Source organism: Pholis gunnellus, assembly GCF_910591455.1.
Source record: "Pholis gunnellus genome assembly, chromosome: 15".
NCBI classification, from domain to species: Eukaryota; Metazoa; Chordata; class Actinopteri; order Perciformes; family Pholidae; genus Pholis; species Pholis gunnellus.
Window position 1 is genome coordinate 22232558 of NC_136542.1, and position 25652 is coordinate 22258209.

At 43.4% G+C, this 25652-nt stretch overlaps 1 protein-coding gene across 1 annotated transcript; it reads right to left on the minus strand.

Moving 5' to 3' along the window:
- Positions 1-1704: 1704 nt before the first annotated feature.
- nol10 (nucleolar protein 10) lies at positions 1705-24711 on the minus strand. Its single transcript, XM_079174293.1, has 21 exons — positions 24583-24711; positions 24161-24206; positions 23969-24067; positions 23771-23848; positions 23649-23686; positions 22292-22428; positions 22113-22178; positions 21931-21991; positions 20592-20677; positions 20360-20438; positions 18965-19114; positions 18706-18772; positions 17723-17775; positions 13528-13654; positions 10070-10149; positions 9827-9925; positions 9527-9619; positions 8708-8884; positions 3812-4128; positions 3508-3610; positions 1705-2543 (listed from the first exon to the last, which is right to left on the minus strand). The coding sequence occupies exons 1-21, from the start codon at positions 24646-24648 to the stop codon at positions 2286-2288; spliced, it is 2280 nt and encodes a 759-aa protein (XP_079030419.1). The 5' UTR covers positions 24649-24711; the 3' UTR covers positions 1705-2285.
- Between the last annotated feature and the right edge of the window lie 941 nt (positions 24712-25652).

A 25652-nucleotide genomic window follows, 5' to 3' on the forward strand; every position in this document is an offset into this window, starting at 1 on the left:
TCACTGGTTTTTGCTTCTTTTGTGTTTGTAATGAAACCTGAAACACACCATGAGTTGCATTTGCACTAAATGTCCCACTGCAATCAAGCTCTGATTTGCATGCAAGTGAAAAAACATGACTTGATAAATTCCACGAGACAGGGTAAATTATATCAAATAACACCTCCTTGTCTTCATGGAAAGGTCTCCTATTCTTTGTGTCAGCTTCGGTTGACCCACTTCCTGTGACCTGGTTGCCAGTTGTCATGGTGAAGCCACAGCATTGTGAAAGAGAAGGAAAGGAATCCAGATTAAGGAATTATACCAGATGACACTTTGTCCCGCTGTAGAACAAATACAAATCATTTAGCAGTGTCACTGGTGTCAAAACACAAAGGAGTGAACTAGGCTGGGGCTTTGTCGCCTGGCCTCAGTAACCTATCAAACTAACGGTAATCTCTCAACAAATACCTGGATAAGCTTCCTCTTCATCCTCGAAAGGCTACGTACTTCTGCATTTCTGTTTTCAAGTATGACAACACCCTGATCCAGTTATCTGTTTGCAAAGTGTCACGACAATAAAAAGGTCATGTACAAAATTAAAGGAATAGTTTGACATTTTGGGGAAACCGCTCACCGGTTTACGAGTTGTGGCTGGGAGTGAGATGATTCATACCAACCTCACATCTGTACAGAAAACATGTAGCTGGAGCCCACAGTCTTTTAGCTTAGCTTAGCACAAAGACCAGAAAACAGCTGAAGAGCTGCGTTGTCAAAAACCAATCATCGCTGGTTGACTCCAGGGAAGTGAAGAAGAGTTTGACTAACATTAGCACATCCAGCAGCTAAAGTGAAGCGGACTACATTCTGCGGAGATCTGAAGCTCCGCCCCCGCTGCAAGGAGCACTATCGCTCGTTTATTCCAACTTTATTAATATTGAACGCGTCACGTGTCCGAATTGCACCAAATTCGACACTGCACTCCCTCAGGTCCCCAGCAATACACACGTCACACACCGAGTGTGAAGTAGAACGGGTGAACGGTTCTTGACGTATGCAAAGGACACACAGACGGGGATTGCTTGCTTTTTAGTTTAGTTCAGTTTAGATTGAACATATGACACACAATATGCTAGTCAGTGAGCTTTAGAGATGCTGGTATGCAAGTTTTGTTATCCTTGAACAGAGCCAGACTAGCGGTTTCCCTATTTACAGTCGCTAAACTAAGCTGAGCTTGTCGGCTGCCAGCTTCGGCTTTTTATTGAACATACAGACATGAGAGTGATATCAATCCTCTTATGCAACTCTCAGGCAGACAGCAAATAAGTTCATTTCCCAAACCGCTGAGTTATTCCTCTAAAGGTTACAGCGTTGAAATCACGTTTGGTTCTTGCAGCATTTGTTGTTCAACATGCTAATTTAATGGATTTCTCCTCAATGAGGCGTTGTTCACGCTGTCGCGAAATACAGACGGATGGCTCATGGTGCAAAAGCGTGGCGACATCAAATGAGCCTGGGGGCCAGTGTTGGCATGCCGAGGACTGAAACCCCCCCCCCCCCCCCCCCCCCCCCCCCACCCCACCCAGTTTCCAAGAACTGCAGTTGTTGGCGGGGGAAAGAGCGAGAGAAAAGTTCTTCATTCACATTTTTCTCCTTCCCTTCTCTTACTTCCTGCTGCTCTAGTTTGATCGAGACATTTTGGCAATAAAAGCAAAGACGACGAGCAAGTGTTGTACCAAATATAATATACTGTACAAGTGTTGTTAAGCCGGTGTTGGCTTAACAATCTACAGTAATAAAAGAGAGCATTAAAAATACAAACTTTGTTTTTGCAAAAGCATCCATTTCCTCCCCTTCCAGTGACTGAAATAGTAGGCTCAACTGAGGAGCACGTCTAACAAACTACAGACGCCTGAGACAAGGCAGGTCAAGTCCATTCAGTTCTTCATTCCTCTGGGGACGTCCCTGCTTAAAAAAAAAAAAGTAGTCAAGGTACTTTTGAATAATGGCATAAGCATTATATGCACAAAGGCAGCGACATAAGTAATCGTTTTTTTTCAATGTGCTCTGAATTTTCAGAGAGCAGCTGAACACAGACCACCCAGGAACAGCTTGTCTGTTCATCAATGTCAGTCTTTGCCACTTTGTGCAGCATCTCCAGTCTGTCTCGTAAAACCCATACACTTGGAAGTTGAGTTAATGAGAGCCGCTACAAAACCTCGATGTGAGCTGAGGACTGTGCCAGCAATGCTTCTGTAGTCCTCACCCAGGACCAGTTTTGGTCCTGGGTGAGTAGGCCACCCCTCTCAGTAGCGGCCTCTCCCTCCTCCGCTTCCCCCGCCTCCTCCTCTTCCCCCGCCACCTCCTCCTCTTCCCCCGCCTCCTCCTCCTCTTCCGCCACGTCCTCTCCCGCCGCCTCCGCCACGTCCTCTCCCGCCACGTCCTCTCCCGCCGCGTCCTCTCCCGCCGCGTTCGCTGCTCAGGTGTCCGGCCGAGCGCCTCAGCTTCCTCCTCTCCTCGTGGTGTTCCCATTCCGCCTGCTGCTGCTTCCTCTGCTGCTCCGACTGCAAATGAAGACGGAAAAATGCATGTTTCAGAAATTCTGTCCCGCTTTGTGTTTCAAACCTCCTAATAGCGCATTCTTGGGGGGGGCAGTATTAACCATTACTCGCTTCCAGGTAGGGCCAGGCCAGGGGATGAGAATATTGTACATTAATGCTCTTTTCTATTTAGTCTGTATATTTTAGTAAGAAATTACTGTATGTAACCGATCATGTTTAAATAGTATTAATAGTAGTTTTATCAGATTGCAGCTATTCAATAATTGTGTCTACAGTGTGCATTAAACCCTTTTTACACCTACATTTATGTACATATTTGGGTTTTTATGACGCGGGAAAACCCGATAGAAATAGGCGAGAGACTCCTTTCCCAGGGTCAGTAGACAAGTATACCATTATGGGGATTTTATCTGGTGTATCTGGTGTGTTCAAGGTCACGGCTACGCCAGCCGGCACCAGAGTTAGTGAACAGTGAATATGTTCTTTTAAAAATAAGAATGTGTTACTAATTCAGTCTCTCTATAAAAACTCTCAAAGCAGAGTTGATTGTTGAAACAGTGGAGAGACAAACAAAAGACCGTTTTGATGAGTTTGTTTCCGTCAAGCGAGGTAACTTTTGCTTGTTTTAAAGGGATCTTATTGTGTTTTTTGTCTGTAGAATAAATTATAATAATTCCTGAAATCCCTGTTGACAGAAAGCCAGATGTTATCGGGTGTTTGTGGGTCTTCAGTCCTGAAGGAAAGGGGCTTTAGGTAGCCTTTTAAAAAACAATAATGTTTTTTAAGACTATGTGAAGTTAAACCTCCTCCTCACAAATCCATCTGCAAACCAGCTTGGACAATTGGCTGCACTAGTTGGTTTTTAGCAGATACAGCTGTTGGGGGCTTATACGTGTACTTCATTGCTTTGAACAAAGGAGTGAGGTACGGGAGAGTGAGAGGACGGTACACCAAGTGAACAGTTCACCTTTTTGAGAGTGAAGGTCAGCTGCTTGCTGCCGACTGCGGTGTCGGTCATGTTGCTGGTCCCTGAGTGCTCCTCCAACTTCAGACGGTCCTCCAAAGAAGCCCTGGAAGAAAAACAAACATTCCTCAGACACAATATACCAAACAGTGTACAGTTATTTGTCTTTTATTATAATTCAAATTGATATTTATTGAGTTAGGTTTGTAAATCTATTCATTTAGAAGCGTCTTCCATAGCTGGACAGGTCAGGTCAGGTTATCCCCCACCCCAACAGTTCCATTTGATACATATACAAAATACATACTTTTGTAGTCTCTGCTTGTGGGCCACGTCGTTAAAACTTCTGAACTCCTCCCCAGCTTTGATCTGAAAATACTGAGGCTGACTTGTCTTCTTGCCCTCGGCCATGTTTGAGGTTTCCTCTCCTCCGCTCTGGTCCCTCTCAAGCAGGATGGTGTTGCGGTCCGCTTCCTTCCTCCCCTGCCTCCGGCGGTCCCGGCCCTCCTCCCGGATCAGCCTCCGCTGCTCCCTCACCTCCTCCACCCAGCTCTTGTCATCGTCGTCTGAGCTCTCCTCCTCAGAGCTGGCTCGCCCCTCGGGCTCCTCATTGTCCTCATCCGCCTGGATGGGGACGTCACAAAGCCAGAGTTATGTATGCGGTAGTCTTTCCTGACAAAATTCCTATGCAGAGTCTAGAGAAGCCTCATCTTATGCAGAGTCTAGAGAAGCCTCATCCTATGCAGAGTCTAGAGAAGCCTCATCCTATGCAGAGTCTAGAGAAGCCTCATCCTATGCAGAGTCTAGAGAAGCCTCATCCTATGCAGAGTCTAGAGAAGCCTCATCTTATGCAGAGTCTAGAGAAGCCTCATCTTATGCAGAGTCTAGAGAAGCCTCATCTTATGCAGAGTCTAGAGAAGCCTCATCCTATGCAGAGTCTAGAGAAGCCTCATCTTATGCAGAGTCTAGAGAAGCCTCATCTTATGCAAAGTCTAGAGAAGCCTCATCCTATGCAGAGTCTAGAGAAGCCTCATCTTATGCAGAGTCTAGAGAAGCCTCATCTTATGCAGAGTCTAGAGAAGCCTCATCTTATGCAGAGTCTAGAGAAGCCTCATCTTATGCAGAGTCTAGAGAAGCCTCATCTTATGCAGAGTCTAGAGAAGCCTCATCTTATGCAGAGTCTAGAGAAGCCTCATCTTATGCAGAGTCTAGAGAAGCCTCATCCTATGCAGAGTCTAGAGAAGCCTCATCTTATGCAGAGTCTAGAGAAGCCTCATCTTATGCAGAGTCTAGAGAAGCCTCATCTTATGCAGAGTCTAGAGAAGCCTCATCTTATGCAGAGTCTAGAGAAGCCTCATCTTATGCAGAGTCTAGAGAAGCCTCATCTTATGCAGAGTCTAGAGAAGCCTCATCTTATGCAGAGTCTAGAGAAGCCTCATCCTATGCAGAGTCTAGAGAAGCCTCATCTTATGCAGAGTCTAGAGAAGCCTCATCTTATGCAGAGTCTAGAGAAGCCTCATCCTATGCAGAGTCTAGAGAAGCCTCATCTTATGCAGAGTCTAGAGAAGCCTCATCTTATGCAGAGTCTAGAGAAGCCTCATCTTATGCAGAGTCTAGAGAAGCCTCATCCTATGCAGAGTCTAGAGAAGCCTCATCTTATGCAGAGTCTAGAGAAGCCTCATCTTATGCAGAGTCTAGAGAAGCCTCATCCTATGCAGAGTCTAGAGAAGCCTCATCTTATGCAGAGTCTAGAGAAGCCTCATCTTATGCAGAGTCTAGAGAAGCCTCATCTTATGCAGAGTCTAGAGAAGCCTCATCCTATGCAGAGTCTAGAGAAGCCTCATCTTATGCAGAGTCTAGAGAAGCCTCATCTTATGCAGAGTCTAGAGAAGCCTCATCCTATGCAGAGTCTAGAGAAGCCTCATCCTATGCAGAGTCTAGAGAAGCCTCATCCTATGCAGAGTCTAGAGAAGCCTCATCTTATGCAGAGTCTAGAGAAGCCTCATCCTATGCAGAGTCTAGAGAAGCCTCATCTTATGCAGAGTCTAGAGAAGCCTCATCTTATGCAGAGTCTAGAGAAGCCTCATCCTATGCAGAGTCTAGAGAAGCCTCATCTTATGCAGAGTCTAGAGAAGCCTCATCTTATGCAGAGTCTAGAGAAGCCTCATCTTATGCAGAGTCTAGAGAAGCCTCATCTTATGCAGAGTCTAGAGAAGCCTCATCTTATGCAGAGTCTAGAGAAGCCTCATCTTATGCAGAGTCTAGAGAAGCCTCATCTTATGCAGAGTCTAGAGAAGCCTCATCCTATGCAGAGTCTAGAGAAGCCTCATCTTATGCAGAGTCTAGAGAAGCCTCATCTTATGCAGAGTCTAGAGAAGCCTCATCCTATGCAGAGTCTAGAGAAGCCTCATCTTATGCAGAGTCTAGAGAAGCCTCATCTTATGCAGAGTCTAGAGAAGCCTCATCTTATTCAGAGTCTAGAGAAGCCTCATCCTATGCAGAGTCTAGAGAAGCCTCATCTTATGCAGAGTCTAGAGAAGCCTCATCTTATGCAGAGTCTAGAGAAGCCTCATCCTATGCAGAGTCTAGAGAAGCCTCATCCTATGCAGAGTCTAGAGAAGCCTCATCCTATGCAGAGTCTAGAGAAGCCTCATCTTATGCAGAGTCTAGAGAAGCCTCATCCTATGCAGAGTCTAGAGAAGCCTCATCTTATGCAGAGTCTAGAGAAGCCTCATCTTATGCAGAGTCTAGAGAAGCCTCATCTTATGCAGAGTCTAGAGAAGCCTCATCTTATGCAGAGTCTAGAGAAGCCTCATCTTATGCAGAGTCTAGAGAAGCCTCATCCTATGCAGAGTCTAGAGAAGCCTCATCCTATGCAGAGTCTAGAGAAGCCTCATCTTATGCAGAGTCTAGAGAAGCCTCATCTTATGCAGAGTCTAGAGAAGCCTCATCTTATGCAGAGTCTAGAGAAGCCTCATCCTATGCAGAGTCTAGAGAAGCCTCATCTTATGCAGAGTCTAGAGAAGCCTCATCTTATGCAGAGTCTAGAGAAGCCTCATCCTATGCAGAGTCTAGAGAAGCCTCATCTTATGCAGAGTCTAGAGAAGCCTCATCTTATGCAGAGTCTAGAGAAGCCTCATCTTATGCAGAGTCTAGAGAAGCCTCATCCTATGCAGAGTCTAGAGAAGCCTCATCTTATGCAGAGTCTAGAGAAGCCTCATCCTATGCAGAGTCTAGAGAAGCCTCATCTTATGCAGAGTCTAGAGAAGCCTCATCTTATGCAGAGTCTAGAGAAGCCTCATCTTATGCAGAGTCTAGAGAAGCCTCATCCTATGCAGAGTCTAGAGAAGCCTCATCTTATGCAGAGTCTAGAGAAGCCTCATCTTATGCAGAGTCTAGAGAAGCCTCATCTTATGCAGAGTCTAGAGAAGCCTCATCTTATGCAGAGTCTAGAGAAGCCTCATCTTATGCAGAGTCTAGAGAAGCCTCATCCTATGCAGAGTCTAGAGAAGCCTCATCTTATGCAGAGTCTAGAGAAGCCTCATCCTATGCAGAGTCTAGAGAAGCCTCATCTTATGCAGAGTCTAGAGAAGCCTCATCTTATGCAGAGTCTAGAGAAGCCTCATCCTATGCAGAGTCTAGAGAAGCCTCATCTTATGCAGAGTCTAGAGAAGCCTCATCTTATGCAGAGTCTAGAGAAGCCTCATCCTATGCAGAGTCTAGAGAAGCCTCATCTTATGCAGAGTCTAGAGAAGCCTCATCCTATGCAGAGTCTAGAGAAGCCTCATCTTATGCAGAGTCTAGAGAAGCCTCATCTTATGCAGAGTCTAGAGAAGCCTCATCTTATGCAGAGTCTAGAGAAGCCTCATCTTATGCAGTCTAGAGAAGCCTCATTCTATGCAGAGTCTAGAGAAGCCTCATCCTATGCAGAGTCTAGAGAAGCCTCATCTTATGCAGAGTCTAGAGAAGCCTCATCCTATGCAGAGTCTAGAGAAGCCTCATCCTATGCAGAGTCTAGAGAAGCCTCATCTTATGCAAAGTCTAGAGAAGCCTCATCTTATGCAGAGTCTAGAGAAGCCTCATCTTATGCAGTCTAGAGAAGCCTCATCCTATGCAGAGTCTAGAGAAGCCTCATCCTATGCAGAGTCTAGAGAAGCCTCATCTTATGCAGAGTCTAGAGAAGCCTCATCCTATGAAGAGTCTAGAGAAGCCTCATCCTATGCAGAGTCTAGAGAAGCCTCATCTTATGCAGAGTCTAGAGAAGCCTCATCTTATGCAGTCTAGAGAAGCCTCATCCTATGCAGAGTCTAGAGAAGCCTCATCTTATGCAGAGTCTAGAGAAGCCTCATCTTATGCAAAGTCTAGAGAAGCCTCATCTTATGCAGAGTCTAGAGAAGCCTCATCTTATGCAGAGTCTAGAGAAGCCTCATCTTATGCAGAGTCTAGAGAAGCCTCATCCTATGCAGAGTCTAGAGAAGCCTCATCCTATGCAGAGTCTAGAGAAGCCTCATCCTATGCAGAGTCTAGAGAAGCCTCATCTTATGCAGAGTCTAGAGAAGCCTCATCCTATGCAGAGTCTAGAGAAGCCTCATCCTATGCAGAGTCTAGAGAAGCCTCATCTTATGCAAAGTCTAGAGAAGCCTCATCCTATGCAGAGTCTAGAGAAGCCTCATCCTATGCTATATTCTTACTGTGTCTTTATTCTATTTATGTACTTACTTTCTTTTAATTATCTTTTAATTATACCAATCTCTGTTAAATTAGTATTTCATGTATTTTACACAATCTTTTAAAATCATATCCTATGTATGGATGGTGCTTTCTGTTTTTATTTATGTAAAACACACTGAATTTCCCTGTGTAAGAAATGTGCTATAGAAATAAACTTGCTATAGCTATAAAGTAATGGGAAATTACTTCTGTAATTGTTTTATCCCAACGATGGCGGAGCAACGCCCACACACAGTCCTCGTCTTAAACACAATATTTGCGCTCGCCATAGTGAAACAGACTTGCACGCCAACCAGCCTGTTATGCTGACCTCAGCACCAGTTGCTTAACGGTGCACAACTAAAAAGTGTCCGGGTAGACCTCACGCTTGTGTATTTTTTTTTTTTTAAGTTATCGGGAGCCACTGCGGGACAATTGATTCACATTGGATGGAAATCAGTCTGTAGGCGGGGCTCTGCCACGCGTGCGTTACCTGTTGGGAAGCGGCAGCCTGCTGGACCAGCAGACGCAGCTTCTTCTGCCTCTTCTGTCCCACCTTGGAGACGATGGGGTTGAGGAGGCGGAACTCCTCGCTCTGCGCGTCCACCTGGTAGTCCGGGTTTTCGAACATCACCTTGAAGCGGTCGTCTCCCAGGACGCTGGGGAGAGCCTGCGCGTGTGAAAGGTTGGGGGGGGGGGGGGGAATTAGGGTTGGTGCTTTTTCCTCCAGCAGAGGAGGTACAGACAGATACAATGAAACTTGATTTCAATATTAAAAGCGTCAACTGAGTTTCTTTAGAGTCTGTGAATTCAGAGACCTAAGAAATGCTAATGGCACCAGAGTGTAATTAAGTCCCAATGCATCACTCTCTATTGACTTTGTATTGTGTGAAGGTGCCTCCTTGTCACATTCATGCCAAAGAACTGAACCTCTGAGCGACATCAGCAGCAAGAATGGGAACACTGTGGATCCTGACATTTCTAATGTTACCTGTGCAGCAAGCATTCAGTCCAAATGTCAGTTTTAGGTTAACTATATTCCTGTGAGTTATGCAGTGTTGTGTTTTCAGTCACAGTAGCTTGCCGACACACGGCTATCATTAGCTCGCTAACAGCTAACTTGTCCCGTCATTATGTTAGTTCTCAGCTGCTCCCCTGGTAGACATGGCGCGCTGAAATACTCAGGCCCTTCTGTTCGTGTTTCAGCCCTTGGGTGTGTGCGTTCTCCTCCAGTGGCCGTTATTTTCAGAGTATGACACTCTGTCTCTGTCGAGACATAACGACCTTGATTTTGCAATCTGTGTTTTCCTACCTTGCCCTTCTTTTTCCGAGAAGCCAGCTCTGCCTCGTCGTCACCCTCCTCCATCAGCTTGAGGGCCAGCTCCTTGTTTACCTTGGGCAGCTTCTGTCTCAGCCAGAACACACAGAAACACGGTTAATCACACAGGGTTGTGAGGCAACTTGTACATTTTCACTGACATCATCAATGAATTACTAAGCTAAAGGAATACATGCTAACGATGAGAGAGGAAGAGAAAGGATGTACAGGGGCGTTAATGGAACGATGGCACGTTAACGCTTTAAATCACGAGAGGAAAGACGAGACGCTCACCTTAACCTGCACTCTCTGGGTCCTGGACTCCTCGATCTTCTGGCGGATCTGATCCTTGCGATACTCCTCGTATGCGAAAGGATTGGCCATGCTTTTGACCTGCGGCCAAACGAAACAGCAAAAACAAATCCGTCAAATCTAAGCAACACACCTCTTTGAGACACTTTTACAACAGCTTTCATCTGTTACATCACGATCAGTTAAAATTGAACAACTCTGCTAATTATTTGAAGGTGTGTTTACCTTGTGATAAAGCCGGATGTCCATGAAATAGCCGTGCATGTAGGCTCTCAGGAGAGATGATCCCACCAGGTGAGACAAACCTGACACAAATAAGCAAAACACACAGAAATCACAATCTGGACTTGGCTAAATAGATTAATGATAATAAAAAAAAATTCAAGCAGCCATTTATGAGCCATTCACCTCGCCACTTTGGTTCATAATGAAATATATCAACAACTATTGAATGGATTACAATTACTTTTTTACGCACACATTCATGATCCCCAGAGGATAAATGCTACCAACTCTCGTGATCCCCTACATTTCCACTATCATCACCGTGAGGTTGATGATTTAGATTTCTTATTGAAATATCTTGACAACCACCCAATGGACAACCATGCAATTGGTTAATGATGTTGGTGATTGTCTGACTTTCGCTGTGATGCCACAGCATCAAATAGTACTCAACTAGTGAAATATCTCAACATGTTCTACATGGATTTGCAAAAAACTTGGTTGAGTCAATCATAGGGATGGGTATCGTTTGGGTTTTTTCCGATACCGGTGCTAAAACGATACTTTTAAAACGATACCGGTGCCTAAACGGTGCCTGAACAGATACTTTTTTTATTGCCAAGTCAAATTTAACAATATATTTAACTGTTTAAAGTATACTATACATATTAGTGCTGGGCAACGATTACAATTTGTAATCGCATGGATTTTTTGCGATTAATCTCATTGTTATGGCAAAGTTCAATAATTAATTCAAAGGTAGTGTATTTTGCACTTTTATTTTAAAAGTACTGCTATATGAACAAAAGTGCAATAACATTTGGTTTGCAAACACTTTAAACAAATAAGGTTCTTTTTAACAGCAGTATTCCCTTTACACAGTAGCAGTTCTATCTCTTCACTATCTGTGCTCAGTGTGTGACTTCATGTGAAACGTTCCACTGCTGTGCAACAGGAATACATTGTTTGAGCACGTTTCATCTAAATGTGTGTCGTCTTCATGACAGAGCATGTGAATGCAGCTCTACTGTTCATCAATATAATGCTGTAACTCAGAGGTGATGATGGTTACCCAGCGATCAAAGAATAAAGACACACTTACGCACAATGTAGGTGTATTTTCCCTTTAACTCACGAGATGCAGGTAGCATGTTTTATACTTAATGTGAATTTAATTCATACTTTGTTGGCATCTCATTCTGAAGACCGGATGTTCTTCTGAAGAAACCGGATGTTGTCTCACGTTAAATCTTTCCGCTAACTTTCAAAGTCCTTCGCTCGCTCCCGATCTGTGCCGTTTGAATGCGTTTACCGTGAATTTCAGCGTATAGGTCACTAACATGTAAGTGTCTGCTGAGTTGACCACGGAGACCTGAGTGTCTGCTGACTTTACCGCAGCGATGTCCAGTAGTCTCCATTCCTCCACCGCTGCCAGTGAGCAACAGACTTTCAAAATAAAAACAGCCACACTTCTGACCGTTTACCTTTCGGCATTTTCTCTGTTAAAAGGTTGATGGCTAGCTAGCTGCTGTAGCTATACAAACGGTAGCTATCGTTACCTGCTGCCAGGACGGAGTCATCAGAGTAGTGTTAAAAAAAGTATTTCAATCGGCTCAGGCACCGAAAAGAAGCACCGAAATCTGCGTTGCGTTTCGGTCCGGTAGGTACCGGTCGTATAGGTACCGGTGCCATATTGGCACCGGGTTTCGGTACCCAACCCTAGTCAATCATGGTTCCCAGATGATGAATCCTGCAGAATTTTGTGTTCCCCTTTACTTTTCCTCCAGGGCCACCCTGAGGTTGGTATTTGTGGTTCAGAGTGAGATGTCTTGACAACTGTTGGATAGACATTCATGACCCCTTCATGATGAATTGTAATAACTTTGGTGATCCTGCGATTTTTCGTCTAGCACCATCATCAGGTCAAACATATTATTTTGTCAAAGACTTTGGTTCATGACAAAGTGGTTCATCACACGCTGGTCAATGTCATTCTCATCAGCCACAGCTGTACTATACCTGCTAAACATCAGCATGTTTGCATTGCCATCCTTAGCAATTCTGCCTACTGATAACTGTAGGTTAATTGTGAGTCATTTTTCATGCAAAAATGGCAGAAAATGCTGTTCCCACCTCTCAAATATGGAGATTTCCTGCTTTTCTATTTTATATCATTTTAAATTCAATATCTTTGGGTTCTGGAGTGACTACACACGAATTTTAAAGACTTTGAGAAATCTCATTTCATACCTAACGATTAATCAAGAAAATAATTGTCACATTAATAGAAAATGAAAATAATCATTAGTGAGCCCTAATGCGAATGTTAGCATTTAGCTCAAAACACAGCTATGCCGAAGTACGGCCTCACAGAGCCGTTGGCATGGCTATAGACACTTAGTCGTGTTGTTTTCAGGATTTACCTGAAATCTTTGGTGTGAGAGTCAGTCAAATTCAATGTACATCATATGTGATTCAAATGCTCAGAGAACAACCTATCGCTGAAAGTCAGTAAACAAAGGAGCTGATTGTTGAGGATGCATGCCCCTGTCTATAACAATGCAGCTGAGGTGGATCAAGTTAACAGCTCTAAGTTCCTGGGAAAAAAGCATCACAACATCAAACGGTCATCACGCTTCCCTATACTGGTCAGGAAAGCTCATAAACAGCTGCATTTCTTTAGGAAGATTAAGAAGGTGAACATTCCTGTGCTGGAAAGAGATACAGAAGTATCAGTTGCCGTCCTCAGACGACAAACTGCATGTCGTTGCACAACCCTGTTGTAAAACGACAATAAATAACCTTGGGACATTGAGAATCTCCACCGCAAGATTACTCACGCCCGGGTGTGAATGGGAGCAGCAGGATGCACGGATGATTGTTAAAGAAAATATATTTATTTCGTCAAAGCCTGAAACAAGTAGGATCGTGTCGATAAGAGGGGACACCGTGAACGTTGAGTAAGCACGCGTTCCAGGGTCCCGCTTCAGCGCGCTCTGCCCATGCTGCCTCAAACATGACATAACAGGGCCACGTTACACGGCTTCTGTAAACCAACACTGCCGGGCCCCTCCCGGCCCCCTCCTCGCCTTTTATTCCGCCGCAGCCAACCACCTCTCTGCTTCTTGTCATTTGATCTCTTTACTGCTGAGCCTGCATTCCAATGTTCATTCAACCTCTCCAGTCTACACTCCCCCGACCCTCCTTCCCCCAACCACACACAACTTCTCTTACCTAAAACCTCTTAATCATTCTCTAGGCCTCTAGTTAGGTAGTCTAGCCACCAGTGCAAACCCCTTAGGTGGCAAAGTGGCTCAGATTGATTCATAGTTTTGGGTTATACATTGCTTTCGAACTTACAGAGTAAATGGGCTAATTGGGGGGCTAATTGGTTGGATAACATTTGTTTCCACATGGAGTGAGGATTGTGAGGAAGAATTAAGGCAGCAGGCTCTCACCCAGATTTTCCAGGTCCTTCCGGGTCACAAACTTGTAGTCGTCGTACACGGTGCTCTCCGGGCTCTCCTCCAGCTCCTCTGTCAAGTTGTCGAGGAAGGAGCACCACCGAGGTGCAGGGCCCAGGGCCTAAAAGCACGCGCACACACACACACACACACACACACACACACACACACACACACACACACACACACACACACACACACACACACACACACACACACACACACACACACACACACACACACACACACACACACACGGTTCAGATTTAGACTGTCGAGTCATGTAGTTAATAAACTGAAATAGACTGACTGTCCGTGCTCATGTTTCCAGTCCAGTTAGAAATGACTTAGCTCTTCCTTCTTTTTACAAAGAACCGTGGAATTGTGCCAACGTGTAACCCCAAACTGGTATGGCAAAAGCATCACTGCTTCTCAGGAACTCAATTTTACTGAACTGGTTACGAACTACAAAGGTTAGTTACAGCTTCACTTACATTGCTTTGCCTAGTTTCCAAGCTACCTTCCCCGGTCTTTGGGTGTAAATCCAATTGATTTGTGGAGGTAAAATGTAGAAAGATTCTCTGGCAGTGTTTGTGCATTACTGGGACATCTGTCTGAAGCCGGACCTGATAAAAGTGATGATACATCACTCTACTTACTCTGCCCGCGGTTACACTCGTCTTTTCAATGTGTCTTTTGTGATTGGACGCCCCAGATCGTAATTCAGCTGGGATCGCATATGCGTGTGAGAATTCGACACTTCAATGCGACCTTCCTGATGGAGTAGTGGTCGCATAGAAGAAGCGGCTGTGAAACGGTGGATAAACACATTTCATGCCCTATAAATTCTTCATTATTTTTGCTGCTTACTCTTCCTGCCTGCACTATTAATAGTCTTACTTTATAGAAGAATAGCCGCTAACAAAGCTCCACTAATTCTGTGATAAACACACATTCCTATACATTTTTCACAATAAAAGTCTCCTGTTTTGTTATTTAGAAGATTTAATTTGGAAGCAGGCAAATCAGAAAAACGTTTCCTCCTCTCTTCCTTTGGCCCTCGGCGGTAGAGAAACTCCCCTGAGTTTGATAAACTCTCTGGATTGTGTTCGGATCGGATCCCAATGCTAGATCTGATCTGGCCTCCTGGCATGATAAGATGACTAAAGTCGCATTGAAAAGACAAGTGCAATCACAACCTCTGATCATGTAGCTATGGTATGTTAATTATCTAAATAATAACCAGAGTGATGTAACCGATTCCATGTTATCAGCTTTTTGCTGATGAAGGCTACAAAAATGGGCTAGACTTTTGATTTCAGTGCTAAATCTGCCCTGCATCATGTCTAATTTCATCCCATTGATTTCCTTCCAATGGAGCCTGGAAGTTGTGCAGCATTATTTGCCACACCCTTAATATTCAAAACTTGTCTGGCCATTTGTCCAGTAGGGAAAAAGTGCCTTGAGTGAAGGCCTCGACGAGTTATAAATAGCTACAACACGTTCAATTGTCAACAAAATGTGAATCATTCGTCCTCTCCATACTGGCTGTATAGAGATATAGGTGAGAAGTGACTGCTGTGTGGGCGACATGGCCAAAATCCACAACCGTTGTTCTGTGCAAGAATGCGTTCTAAAGTTCAGCTTTTATGTCTCGTCAGTACTTTAAATCAGCCGAAACGAGTGGTTATCTTAGTCATGGCAGGTGTTTTATGTGTTCATTGATTGAGATCGAGAGCTTGTCCCGGCAGCTAACCTGCATGTGACTGCCAGGAAGTGCCCCTCCTTTGTGTTTCTCCAAGGAAACACGGATTTGGGAGAAAAACAGCTGAAGTCAAGGACCGGCATTTTGTCCCTCATCACATACAGTAGAGTCCCTGTGAAGGGGTCACCAGAGGACACGTGTGGGAGAAAGCAAGCAAAAGTGTGTGTGTGTGGGCTGATAATTTTCCCTTCCATTAAATGTGGTTCTCACAAAGCCGCTGCATTCACACCAAATCAGGCGTGACATGTATGTACATGGCATGTATCTGTTGTATTAAGATACTTGAACAGGGCCTAAATCACTGCCTTATGGACTGTTGTTTCCTGAATGACGAGTCTCATCTGTAAATCAAAGATTCGCCAGAATGTCTCGACACTTTCAACTTTGTATTTTCTTTTGTGCCACTATCTAGTGCTGTTTTATTTAGTTTGTCTAGTTTAAAACAGGGCCACTCATGCTATGACATCTAACAGAATAACAATGTGTGGAATTCTTAAGGACTGAAGTTGGTGTTTTTGCCGGTTTAGTGGAACCCGTTCATTCCAGATAGATGACGACATCACATGGAGTCCCACACTGAGGCCAAAGGTCGACAGAATCCTGGTCATTCTTCAGTTTCATTATTACTGGTTCAGTTTCATTATTGCTAAGCAGAGAGCTGATAGTGATAATAATCAAAGCTGTGTGGCTGACGAATCCTGGTTTTTACAAGAGGTTTGCTTCCCACGAACACACACACACGAACACACACACACGAACACACACACACTTTTCATTTGCTGTTGATACTGATTATCAGTTCAACACATAACAAGGTTGTAACAGAAAGTCTTCTTTGTGACATTCTAAGCTTCTATTGAGGTTTTCAAATGAAGTTTCAAATGTTTGTGTCTATTGTCATGTTTTATGCATTCAAATCCATGAACAAAATCCTCATTTTAAATAAAGTGATTCATCAGATTAAATTGGTTAGTCTTAAATTACTATAATAGTGTTGGAGCCAAAAATAGATTTTGTGTTATTGTGGTTGTATAAACGTCATTTATGGTGCTGCTAGATTGCTACTGGGTTTAAACACAATGAACAGAGCAGCATTAAAAAAAAGGAACAAAGCTACACGTCAATAGAATTTGAATGTCACCATTATTAATAAAGCTATTCGGGACCACAATATTTGACAGAAAAGAGTTAAACAGAATTAAGAACTCCTTTTAGATCATGATGACAACCACATTTTCACGCACAAATCTGGGGAACTTGATGAACCCGGGTTCCCAACAAGACAACAATGGTACTGATCCTCTGAGCCAACTAGGGCTGCCATTTCATCAATTCATCTCTTTGATTCTTCGTTTGTTTGGTCAGTTAAATGTAAGAAAGTATTAGGAAAAGCCTGTCTCGGTCAAGGCCATCAGGAATCTCGCCTCTCAGCTGTAGATCCAGCACGTATTCCAACAGCTGGGTGGTGTAATCTCTCTAATGAGGACAGAAGGGCCGGGAGTTCGGCAAATCTGTGTCCGTCACGTCTGGAATGTACTCATTTACACTAAGCAAAGTCTAGTTTACTGTACACACACACACACACACACACACACACACACACACACACACACACACACACACACACACACACACACACACACACACACACACACACACACACACACACACACACACACACTAGAACAACAACACTGTCAGATCATATCAGAGTCACAGGACAGTCTGTTGATGACGGCAAGCTTTCAGCAGCTTGAGGCTGCATTCACACCAAATCAGACGCTGCTGCGATCAGCGCGGGGGGTTATGCGGTGGTGTCACTTAAAAATAGAGCCCCCACACCAGATAATGCTCCCATGAATGGTGAATTGATTACCGCGGGTGATGTTGCTGGCAATCACTGGATTGTTCATTGGAACATTATCTAGTGTGTGGACTGTGTATTTGTACTTTATCTAGTGTGTGGACTGTGTATTTGTACTGTCTTTAACATGCTTTTCTGTCCAGCACGTAGTATTGTATGTAGTCTAGTACAGCATGCCGATTAACCTCTTTTGTTCCCTCGTGGCTGGGTGGTTATGAGCCGCCGCAGCGTGACGCGGGGTTTGCGTTTCTCTAAAAGTTGATTCCGTTTCAACTTCCTGCATGGTTTTCGGCACGCAGCGGCTTTGTGAGAACTACGTTAATGAAAGCAAAAATAAACAGCCCACACACACACACATACACACACACACACACACACAACTGCTTTCTCTTACACGTCCTATGATGACCGCTGAATCACTGAGGCATGTAAATATCCTTTACTGCTCCATAAAGCATGTGCGTGTCAGCACACGCACCCGGTGGACAGGATGTGAACGTGACCCGTCTGCTGCAGGTTGTAAAGTCGGCAGTGAGGAGTGTAAATGTCTCTGCACTCACCGGGACGTAGAACGTGTTCATCTTGGGATCCTCATTGGCGGTGAAGAGCATACCTGACAAGGAGACACAGCAGGGCAGATATAAATGGAGCTCATCTCTGGGTTAAACACTGGATTTAGTTCCAGTAATGTATATGTGAAGGCCCCGTTGCAGATTAAAGAGGGCAAAAGGCTGATAAAGATTTGAATTTGCATATCCAAGGGCAGAATACCCTTAAAATCGTACTATTTAAAACACTTCCACATCAACAGTCTCACACTCGCTACTCGTCTGTGCGAGTCCAAAGTGTTTTAAGCAGATCATCAATGATCAGTAAAAAAAAAGTCAGGGATCTGTAATAGTTATATTTGCTCCCTTCCTTCTTTTGTGCTGATGCAATCTGTGATCCGAACCGTGAGTTTAATGATCCATTGCACCCCTAGTGAGCATACGACTGGATAAATGAGACTTGGATTGTTTGAGAGTTTGTAAAAGGATGTTTTGATATAGTTTTGACATTGTTTCACTTCAAATCATCAAGACTTTTCTTCTTTTTTGATTTTGCGTTCACTGTGGAGGCGGGGAATCATGGTAACACGGGTGAGTAGCTGATGTACAAACTGATCATTTTGTGGGTGAAGTATTACTTTAAAAAGGTTGAAACCTCATTTAAAAGCAAATTAAAAACGAAATCTTCGATAAAAAAAGAAATCTGACTCAGTCAGGACCAAATCATGATTACAATATTTCAAAGTTCACCTTCAATAAGGCTCCTGGTATGCAGTGACAGATGCAGAAGTGCAGAGTCAAACCGTTTGAACTCTGTGGGATGGCGCCACCCTGAGGTCAAAGACGGTTCTATCCCACCACACTATTTTATTCCTCCTTTTATTTTTAAAGTTACTTTTCTATAAATCTCCTGTTGTTCTTCTGGTGCTCTGACACTTACCTGCATGAATGAACTTTATCGTATGTCCTGATCTTGTGTGGGAAGTGGTTCTCACCTGAGTTAGGGTAGATGCAGACATCGTTGATGTTGGTCTGAGGCTGTATGGAGGAGAAGGCCTTGCCCTGTGGTGAACAGATAGAAATAAATAAGAACTATGGAGCCAGAAAGTGTGGACTGATCAAGACAGTCCACTCTTGATAATAGTGTGAGGATGATTAAAAACACTCATGCACAAATATCAAAACAACCCTTAACACATCGTCATTCACGTGGGGTATGAGTCGGGTCCTGTGAAGGCTGTTACTGAGTCTTACTGTGTCTTTGTTCCAGATCTTTATGATCTTGGAGTCGGCGGACACAACCAGGTCCAGTTGATCATGGAAGTTGAGCGACTTGATTGGCAGGTTGTAGAAGTGGTCTTTGACCAGCAGCGGCTGGCTGGAGCGCAGGTCATAGAGCAGCACCTTCAAGACAAAGGGGTGGATTTAGAAATCTATTTCTTCTGCAAGAGGTGGGCTTCCCAATGAGTCCAAGACCCTTTGTATTATCCCCGACTGTGACAGCCATCAAAACCAGCAGCAAATCCACACTGCAGACATTTAGACATGTTATGACTGGTAGTAACAGTGCAACCTGTAAATATGTTTCCTTTCTTTCTTTTTTTAAATCACTTATCACACGACAGGAGGGAGCGAGAATGTGTGTGTTGTGGTGACGCATATTGAATTCATTGCATGCTTAAAAAGTGACGTTTATCAACAGTGTGCAGGTCTGATTAGCAAGTGTAACTTCAGGTGGATCGTGCAGCGGTCACAAGCGAGCCCACAATGAGTGCAATGGGAGGGAGAGATAGATACTAGTATCGCTACTAATGCACTCACTTCTAAAAAGCATCCTCTTATTGGTCATGGTGGATATAGCTATGACTCATGCAGCCCCAGTGCACGGAAAAGGAGAGACAAATAGTAAGAACTTTATTCATGAAGTACCTTTCAAAAATAAAGTCACAAAGTGCTTTACAATAAAACATGATCAAATATATTTAATAGTTAAGAAAAAGACCATCAGTTAAGAACAAGAGTCATAGTACCTTTATAGGAGTAGCTCTTCAGACTCGACAACACCATTTATTATTTGGTGTCTTTAGTCAGAAAAGCACTACATCACTTTGTGACCAAAGAATCTATCAGTAATATGGTTAAGATGGAAAAGAATGTGAATGTGTTGCGTTGCATGTCTATGAAGTGCTATATTAAATGTAAATTTAGTGCTGCTGCTCCTCAAATTTTCCGTAGGGAGCACCAGTGGAACCCTGACATTAAGCTACATTAAACCAGATAAAAACTAAAACTAAATTGCGCGCCTTTTGAAAACAGTGCAAAGTTTTAGAGGGAGGCAAAATGACATCAGCCACTTCTTTGTGAGCCGACTCTGCTCAGGAAGCAAAGGAGGAATCTCGCACCGCGTGGGCAGCCGATAGTTCTCAACGGCAAACAGACACAAAGTCGTAGACCAGTATCATGGAGCGCTCTGACCGGTGTCCAGCTGCTCTGACCGGTGTCCAGCTGATCTGACCGGTGTCCAGCTGATCTGACCGGTGTCCAGCTGATCTGACCGGTGTCCAGCTGATCTGACCGGTGTCCAGCTGATCTGACCGGTGTCCAGCTGCTGCGGCCGTCATGAAAATAGGGTCGTGGCTTAAAGCTCACCTGTCCTGTGCTGGTGCCGACTGCCATGGTGAGGGAGCCGTTGAACTTCAGCGCACTGATCGATGGCAAGCTTTGAACCCTGTCGAGAATAAAACACAAGTGAGACACAGAGAGAGAAATGTGACATGATGGTAAACGCCATTTGAGGCGGGATCAGAAGCAGAAGAAAAAGTGCCATGTGGTCACGCTGACATCAGCATTGGACATCTCAACGTGGTGGCTTGTTACGTACTCTGCTCCCTCAGCGAGGCTGCTCAGGGCGCAGTCCAGCGTGCCCACTCGGTTCCGGACGCGAGGGTCCCAGCATTCCACCCGGCCCTGGTGGTCCGACGCAAGAGATGTCACGCGGTCAGACAAATGAGGGAAGATTTCAGGAAGCTTCATGGCTTTAAAAATGTGTTTTCTTTTCAAGACCAATAAAAATATCTGGTGTTGGCAGCTCCTAATGTACGTGAGAGGTAACGGTTTGAAAAACTTGAACGTCAGCACTCGGAAATCATGGAGCACACTTATTTTTATCAGCCCAGCTGGTGCATGAAGCCTATACCAAACGATATCAAAGACATGAGACAAAAGAAAGAGCTGCCATTAGGGAAAACAAAAATATATATATAATAAAGCCGATTTCTGCAAACATCTTACGCAACAATATGGAAACAGCTGTTTTAAAACAGGTGAAATCAAGCCGTTTCTGACTGAACGCAGTCGATGAAAGGGAAACTCTTCGTGGCATTGTAACTGAACAAACTGTGTGACTGCTCCGTTTTACTTTAAGAACACGTAGCACAAAGATACAGCATGGTTCATAAACAAGTCTTCAGATATTTTAACACATTTTAATTAATCCTTATTACGGGCTTTTATTTTTCAAAACATATCTCGTAGTATTTTCCCTTTACAGATACTTGAGCTTGCGTATCATCCAATACCAGTGCTTTTAAATATATATATCTATATATATAGATGAACAGCTGTATACTACTAACCCTGCATGGATGTCATTATTGTGTGGCTTTGCTCAGGTTAAGCCCTTTGTAAACAACAAATAAATAATCCCATAAAACCTTTCTACAGTTAGAACTGAAAAAATAACTTTAATTAATTAATCTAGGAGGGAATAAACAATAATTCCTATAAAAAAAGTGCAGCTATAATTTATGTGAAAGGTTCAGGTCGCTGACTTGCTCGCTACTTCCATCATCAATTCCGGACGCAGCGATCATTTTTCCCCCAGAGCTGAAGATGGAAGAAGTCTTAACGAGTGAGTCATCTCGTCTCTATCTCATCTCAGTGGAGTTGCTCATGTGCAATACTGATCAGGCAGGATGTAGGAGCAAGTCTTGTGTAACATGTTGTTGTGTATTGTAAATGAGCAGAACGAATGAATGACTGAACTGGCATCGGAACAAACTCTACATGTCTTAGTATATTCTAGAATGCGCGCACGCGCACACACACGCACACACACACACACACACACACACACACACACACACACACACACACACACACACACACACACACACACACACACACACACACACACACACACACACAAACACGGCACTTACCTCAGAGGTTCCTGTGGCAAACAAGTGATGAACGGGGTTGATGTCACACACATTGTTTTCCCTGAGAAGTCAAGAGAAACAAGCACCATGAGCATCAGCTGAGGGCGGTGACGGAGACTTAAAGTGGTGCAACACTTTAAATGTTTTCTCCGGGCTGAACCTCGACACAGTGTTTTACTTACACAGCATCCGTCTGCAGTGAGTTGAGGAAGCGCCCTTGTTCCAGATTCAGTCTGAACACCTCGGAACTGAAAATGAAAAGCAAAAAACCTTAACGGGGTCGCCCGACATGCGCAGGATGAACCTGAAAACATGCCAGGGCGACAAAGTTGCCTCAACATCCATCGATGCAATCTCTCACCTGGTGCCCACAAAATAGAGGTCACAGGAGGGGTAGTGGTAAGAGAAGTCCCGTCCGAACTTGGGAATACGCGTCTTGTAGTATTGTCCGTGCTGGGAGTGGAACTCCACGTAGCGGTCAGAGTGCAGAAACACCAACTGTAAGGACACGGCGACAGAAACAGAAACAGAAGGGCAGTTTTAAAACAAGTGTAAAAATGCTGAAAAACACAGAGGGTTGATAACACATGGACTTGTAATTGCATTACCATTTCGACAATGAAGTAAATTAATTATATGAATTAATTAAGTTTCCCCTCATGTGTAGTGATAAAGAAACATTAAACCATCTCCAAAGCTATACCATGTTTTTAACAGATATCAGGGCTAATCCAGCAGCTTGGTGTAAAACACTGCTAGTGCGGTTCACTGGTAATACAGTAGAGTTTAACCGAGTCATGAAAAGTTAATATGACTGGTGCTGCGAGATTGATGACAGCTTAATATAAATGCAGTTAATTAATAGGTGGTTCTTCATTGGCTAAACTCCCCCCCCTCCCCAAATTGTATATGAAGTTACAAGGAATAAAATAAAATCCCCAAAAGTGATTACAGTTCACTTTTGCTGTTGGATGTAGCGTGCTAACGCTAGCTAGATGAAAGCGGTGGTTATGTCAAAGCAGGCGACTAATACAACACCTATTTGGAAATGACCTCCACTAAGTGTATTTCACCGATGTTTGTGACTGCGAGTAGCCGCTAACTGGGTGTGTTTTTTAGCGACAGATTTAGTGATTTAGGACCCAAGACCAGCGCTGTCTGACTTTGCTTTTAACTCTTTATCTAACTGGGAATACTGCTTTAGGCAGTGGTAGAAGATAAACTCAAAAATGACTCAAGTAAAACTATCAGTACTGCACGGTAACTGCAGGTTGTGCATTCAAATGTTAACTTCAAGTAAAGAGTGACAGAGAGGCATTACCAGCACAATGCACTTAAATGTACTTCATGTCTGTTCAAGGTGGAGCTCTCAATTCTAATACGATGCTGGATCCCTCAATGGATAATAAAGCATCATATTCTAATTGTTATATTTTGAGAGTGAAATCTGAATTTTTAAGGTAATCAACATTTCTCTGTCAGGTAACTGTAGTGTTACAATGAAAGTAGAAGTACACAGTAGTACATAGACGTTTACAGTTGAGATGCGTATAAGTGTTTCAGGGGCCTTTTGATATTTTAGGGTACAGTGACTTAGAATAGTGACCTAATTCAATATGTTTCATATCTAAACATCATAAGAAATCTATTGCCGTGTGAACATAAAAACAAATAAATACAACGGCATCTGTAAAGTATCGGGGCCCTCAGGATCTTACCTTCGAGTAGTCATCAGACAGGATGTCAAAAGCCACAACTTTAAGAAAGAGAGAAAATGCATCAGTTTAGAAGTACATGACACGCAACGCCATACAACAAGTAGGTGTGTCTACTAACTTACCATCTGAATCCAGACAGCGCTCAAACTTTAGGGACAACTGGTAGGTGTCGTAGCAGCGAATCCTGGGTTTGTAAGTGCCTGAAAATAAATGGAAAAGCGGCTAAGTGTTCATGGCGACCTGTTCCGACTGACGACTGTCAAACGTGCCTCTCACTTTTAAGGCAGATTTGCCGAAACACTGTCCGCCATTTGTCTCACCTGTTGCCAGGACGAACTGACCGTCCCTGGACACTTTGATAGAGGTGCACACCGTGGGCATCTCAAAGTCCTGGATGAGCTCAATCCTACGCTGGATGTCTGGGGGAAAAAATATGAAGAGTCAGAATAATGAAGGACATTTCAAAGACAATTACCCAGTCTGACATGCTGACATTGTAGCGGTCAACTCACCAACATCTTTCTTTTGTAACTGTCTCTTCTTCCGATCTGACAACCACTGCAATGAAGAGGAAGAGGTGATGGGGTTTGGCATAAAAAATGACCACTAAAGCACTGCTTGGTTACAGGGACACATTCCGATCTTACCTTTGTTGGGAATATTTTAGTCTTGGCCAATTAACACTACTATACCAATGGTGCAGTCTCAAATGATGTTATACTGTTTAGCTAGTTGTGTTCATTTATTTATATGACACGTTCTATCAAGGTGGTGTAGAATATACTTCAACATTGACATTTTCTTTCAATACACAATGTCAGGACTTCTGTTGTCACGGCTAGCTGTGTTAGCTAGTTAGCTTGCCTCAAGGGAAGCAGCGACTTCTTAGACTATGGGACGTAACTAAGCGTCAGGAAACCGCCGCTCTTCTTACCTCTGGAAGGGATTTCCCATGGCTTAAATTGTAAATCTTCACGTCATTCACACTGGATATCTGCATTGTGGGGAGTGAACAGACTCTGGTCACACATAACACAAATATCGCACACCGGTGTGCTGCACTGGATCCACGTTGTTGCTTCGGAGCAAAACAGGAAGTGAAGGTGAGTTTTCCGAAATAGGTCCGTGTAGAAACCACACTGACTGAACACAGTCCCCCCTCCTCTCCTGCGTTACGGAGTGACGGAGGCCCTAGGTCACGAAAAGGAACGCACAAGATGTTCACATATAAATATAAATATATATATACACTACCGTTCAAAAGTTTGGGGTCACCCAGACAATTTCGTGTCAATTTTCAGTTTCTTCGCAATTTCTCGCATGGAATAGCTTCATTTCTAAGAACAAGAATAGACTGGCGAGTTTCACATGAAAGTTCTCTTTTTCTGGCCATGTTGAGAGTATAATCCAACCCACAAATGTGATGCTCCAGATACTCCTATGTAGATATTTCATTAAAACCAGACGTTTTCACCTAGAATAGTCATTAACCACATTAACAATGTATAGAGTGTATTTCTGATTAATTTAATGTTATCTTCATTGAAAGAAACAGTGCTTTTCTTTGAGAAATAAGGACATTTCTAAGTGACCCCAAACTTTTGAACGGTAGTGTATATATAAAACTATAAATCTAAAATATATATATATATATATATATATATATATATATATATATATATATATATAAAAATGTATATATATATATACATATTATTTATAATAGTCAAAACGTGTTTTAACAGCATTTCAGTGACTTTGTTTCAATTGACTACATTTGTAGCTAAAATAAAGCCACTCAACAACACTGTTGAACCAATTTAAAATCCACTGTATTTTAGCTTTTACATCACCCACTTCAACACAATATTACTGGATCAGATTGTGAGCTTTGATCTATATATTTTTCTTAATCTACAACTATATGTTTCATTTTTAGTCGGCCCCTATGTTGTGTCCCCGTCAGATTAAAGCTGAACAAATATATTTAAAATGTAATGCAGG

Coding starts and splice junctions, on each gene's coding strand:
- nol10 (XM_079174293.1), bottom strand. CDS start 24,648: ATGCAGATATCCAGTGTGAATGACGTGAAGATTTACAATTTAAGCCAT. Junction 19,115..20,359: donor TCGGCACCAGCACAGGACAG/GTGAGCTTTAAG, acceptor TTTGTCTTGAAG/GTGCTGCTCTATGACCTGCG. Junction 13,655..17,722: donor TGAACACGTTCTACGTCCCG/GTGAGTGCAGAG, acceptor GCGTGCTTTTAG/GCCCTGGGCCCTGCACCTCG.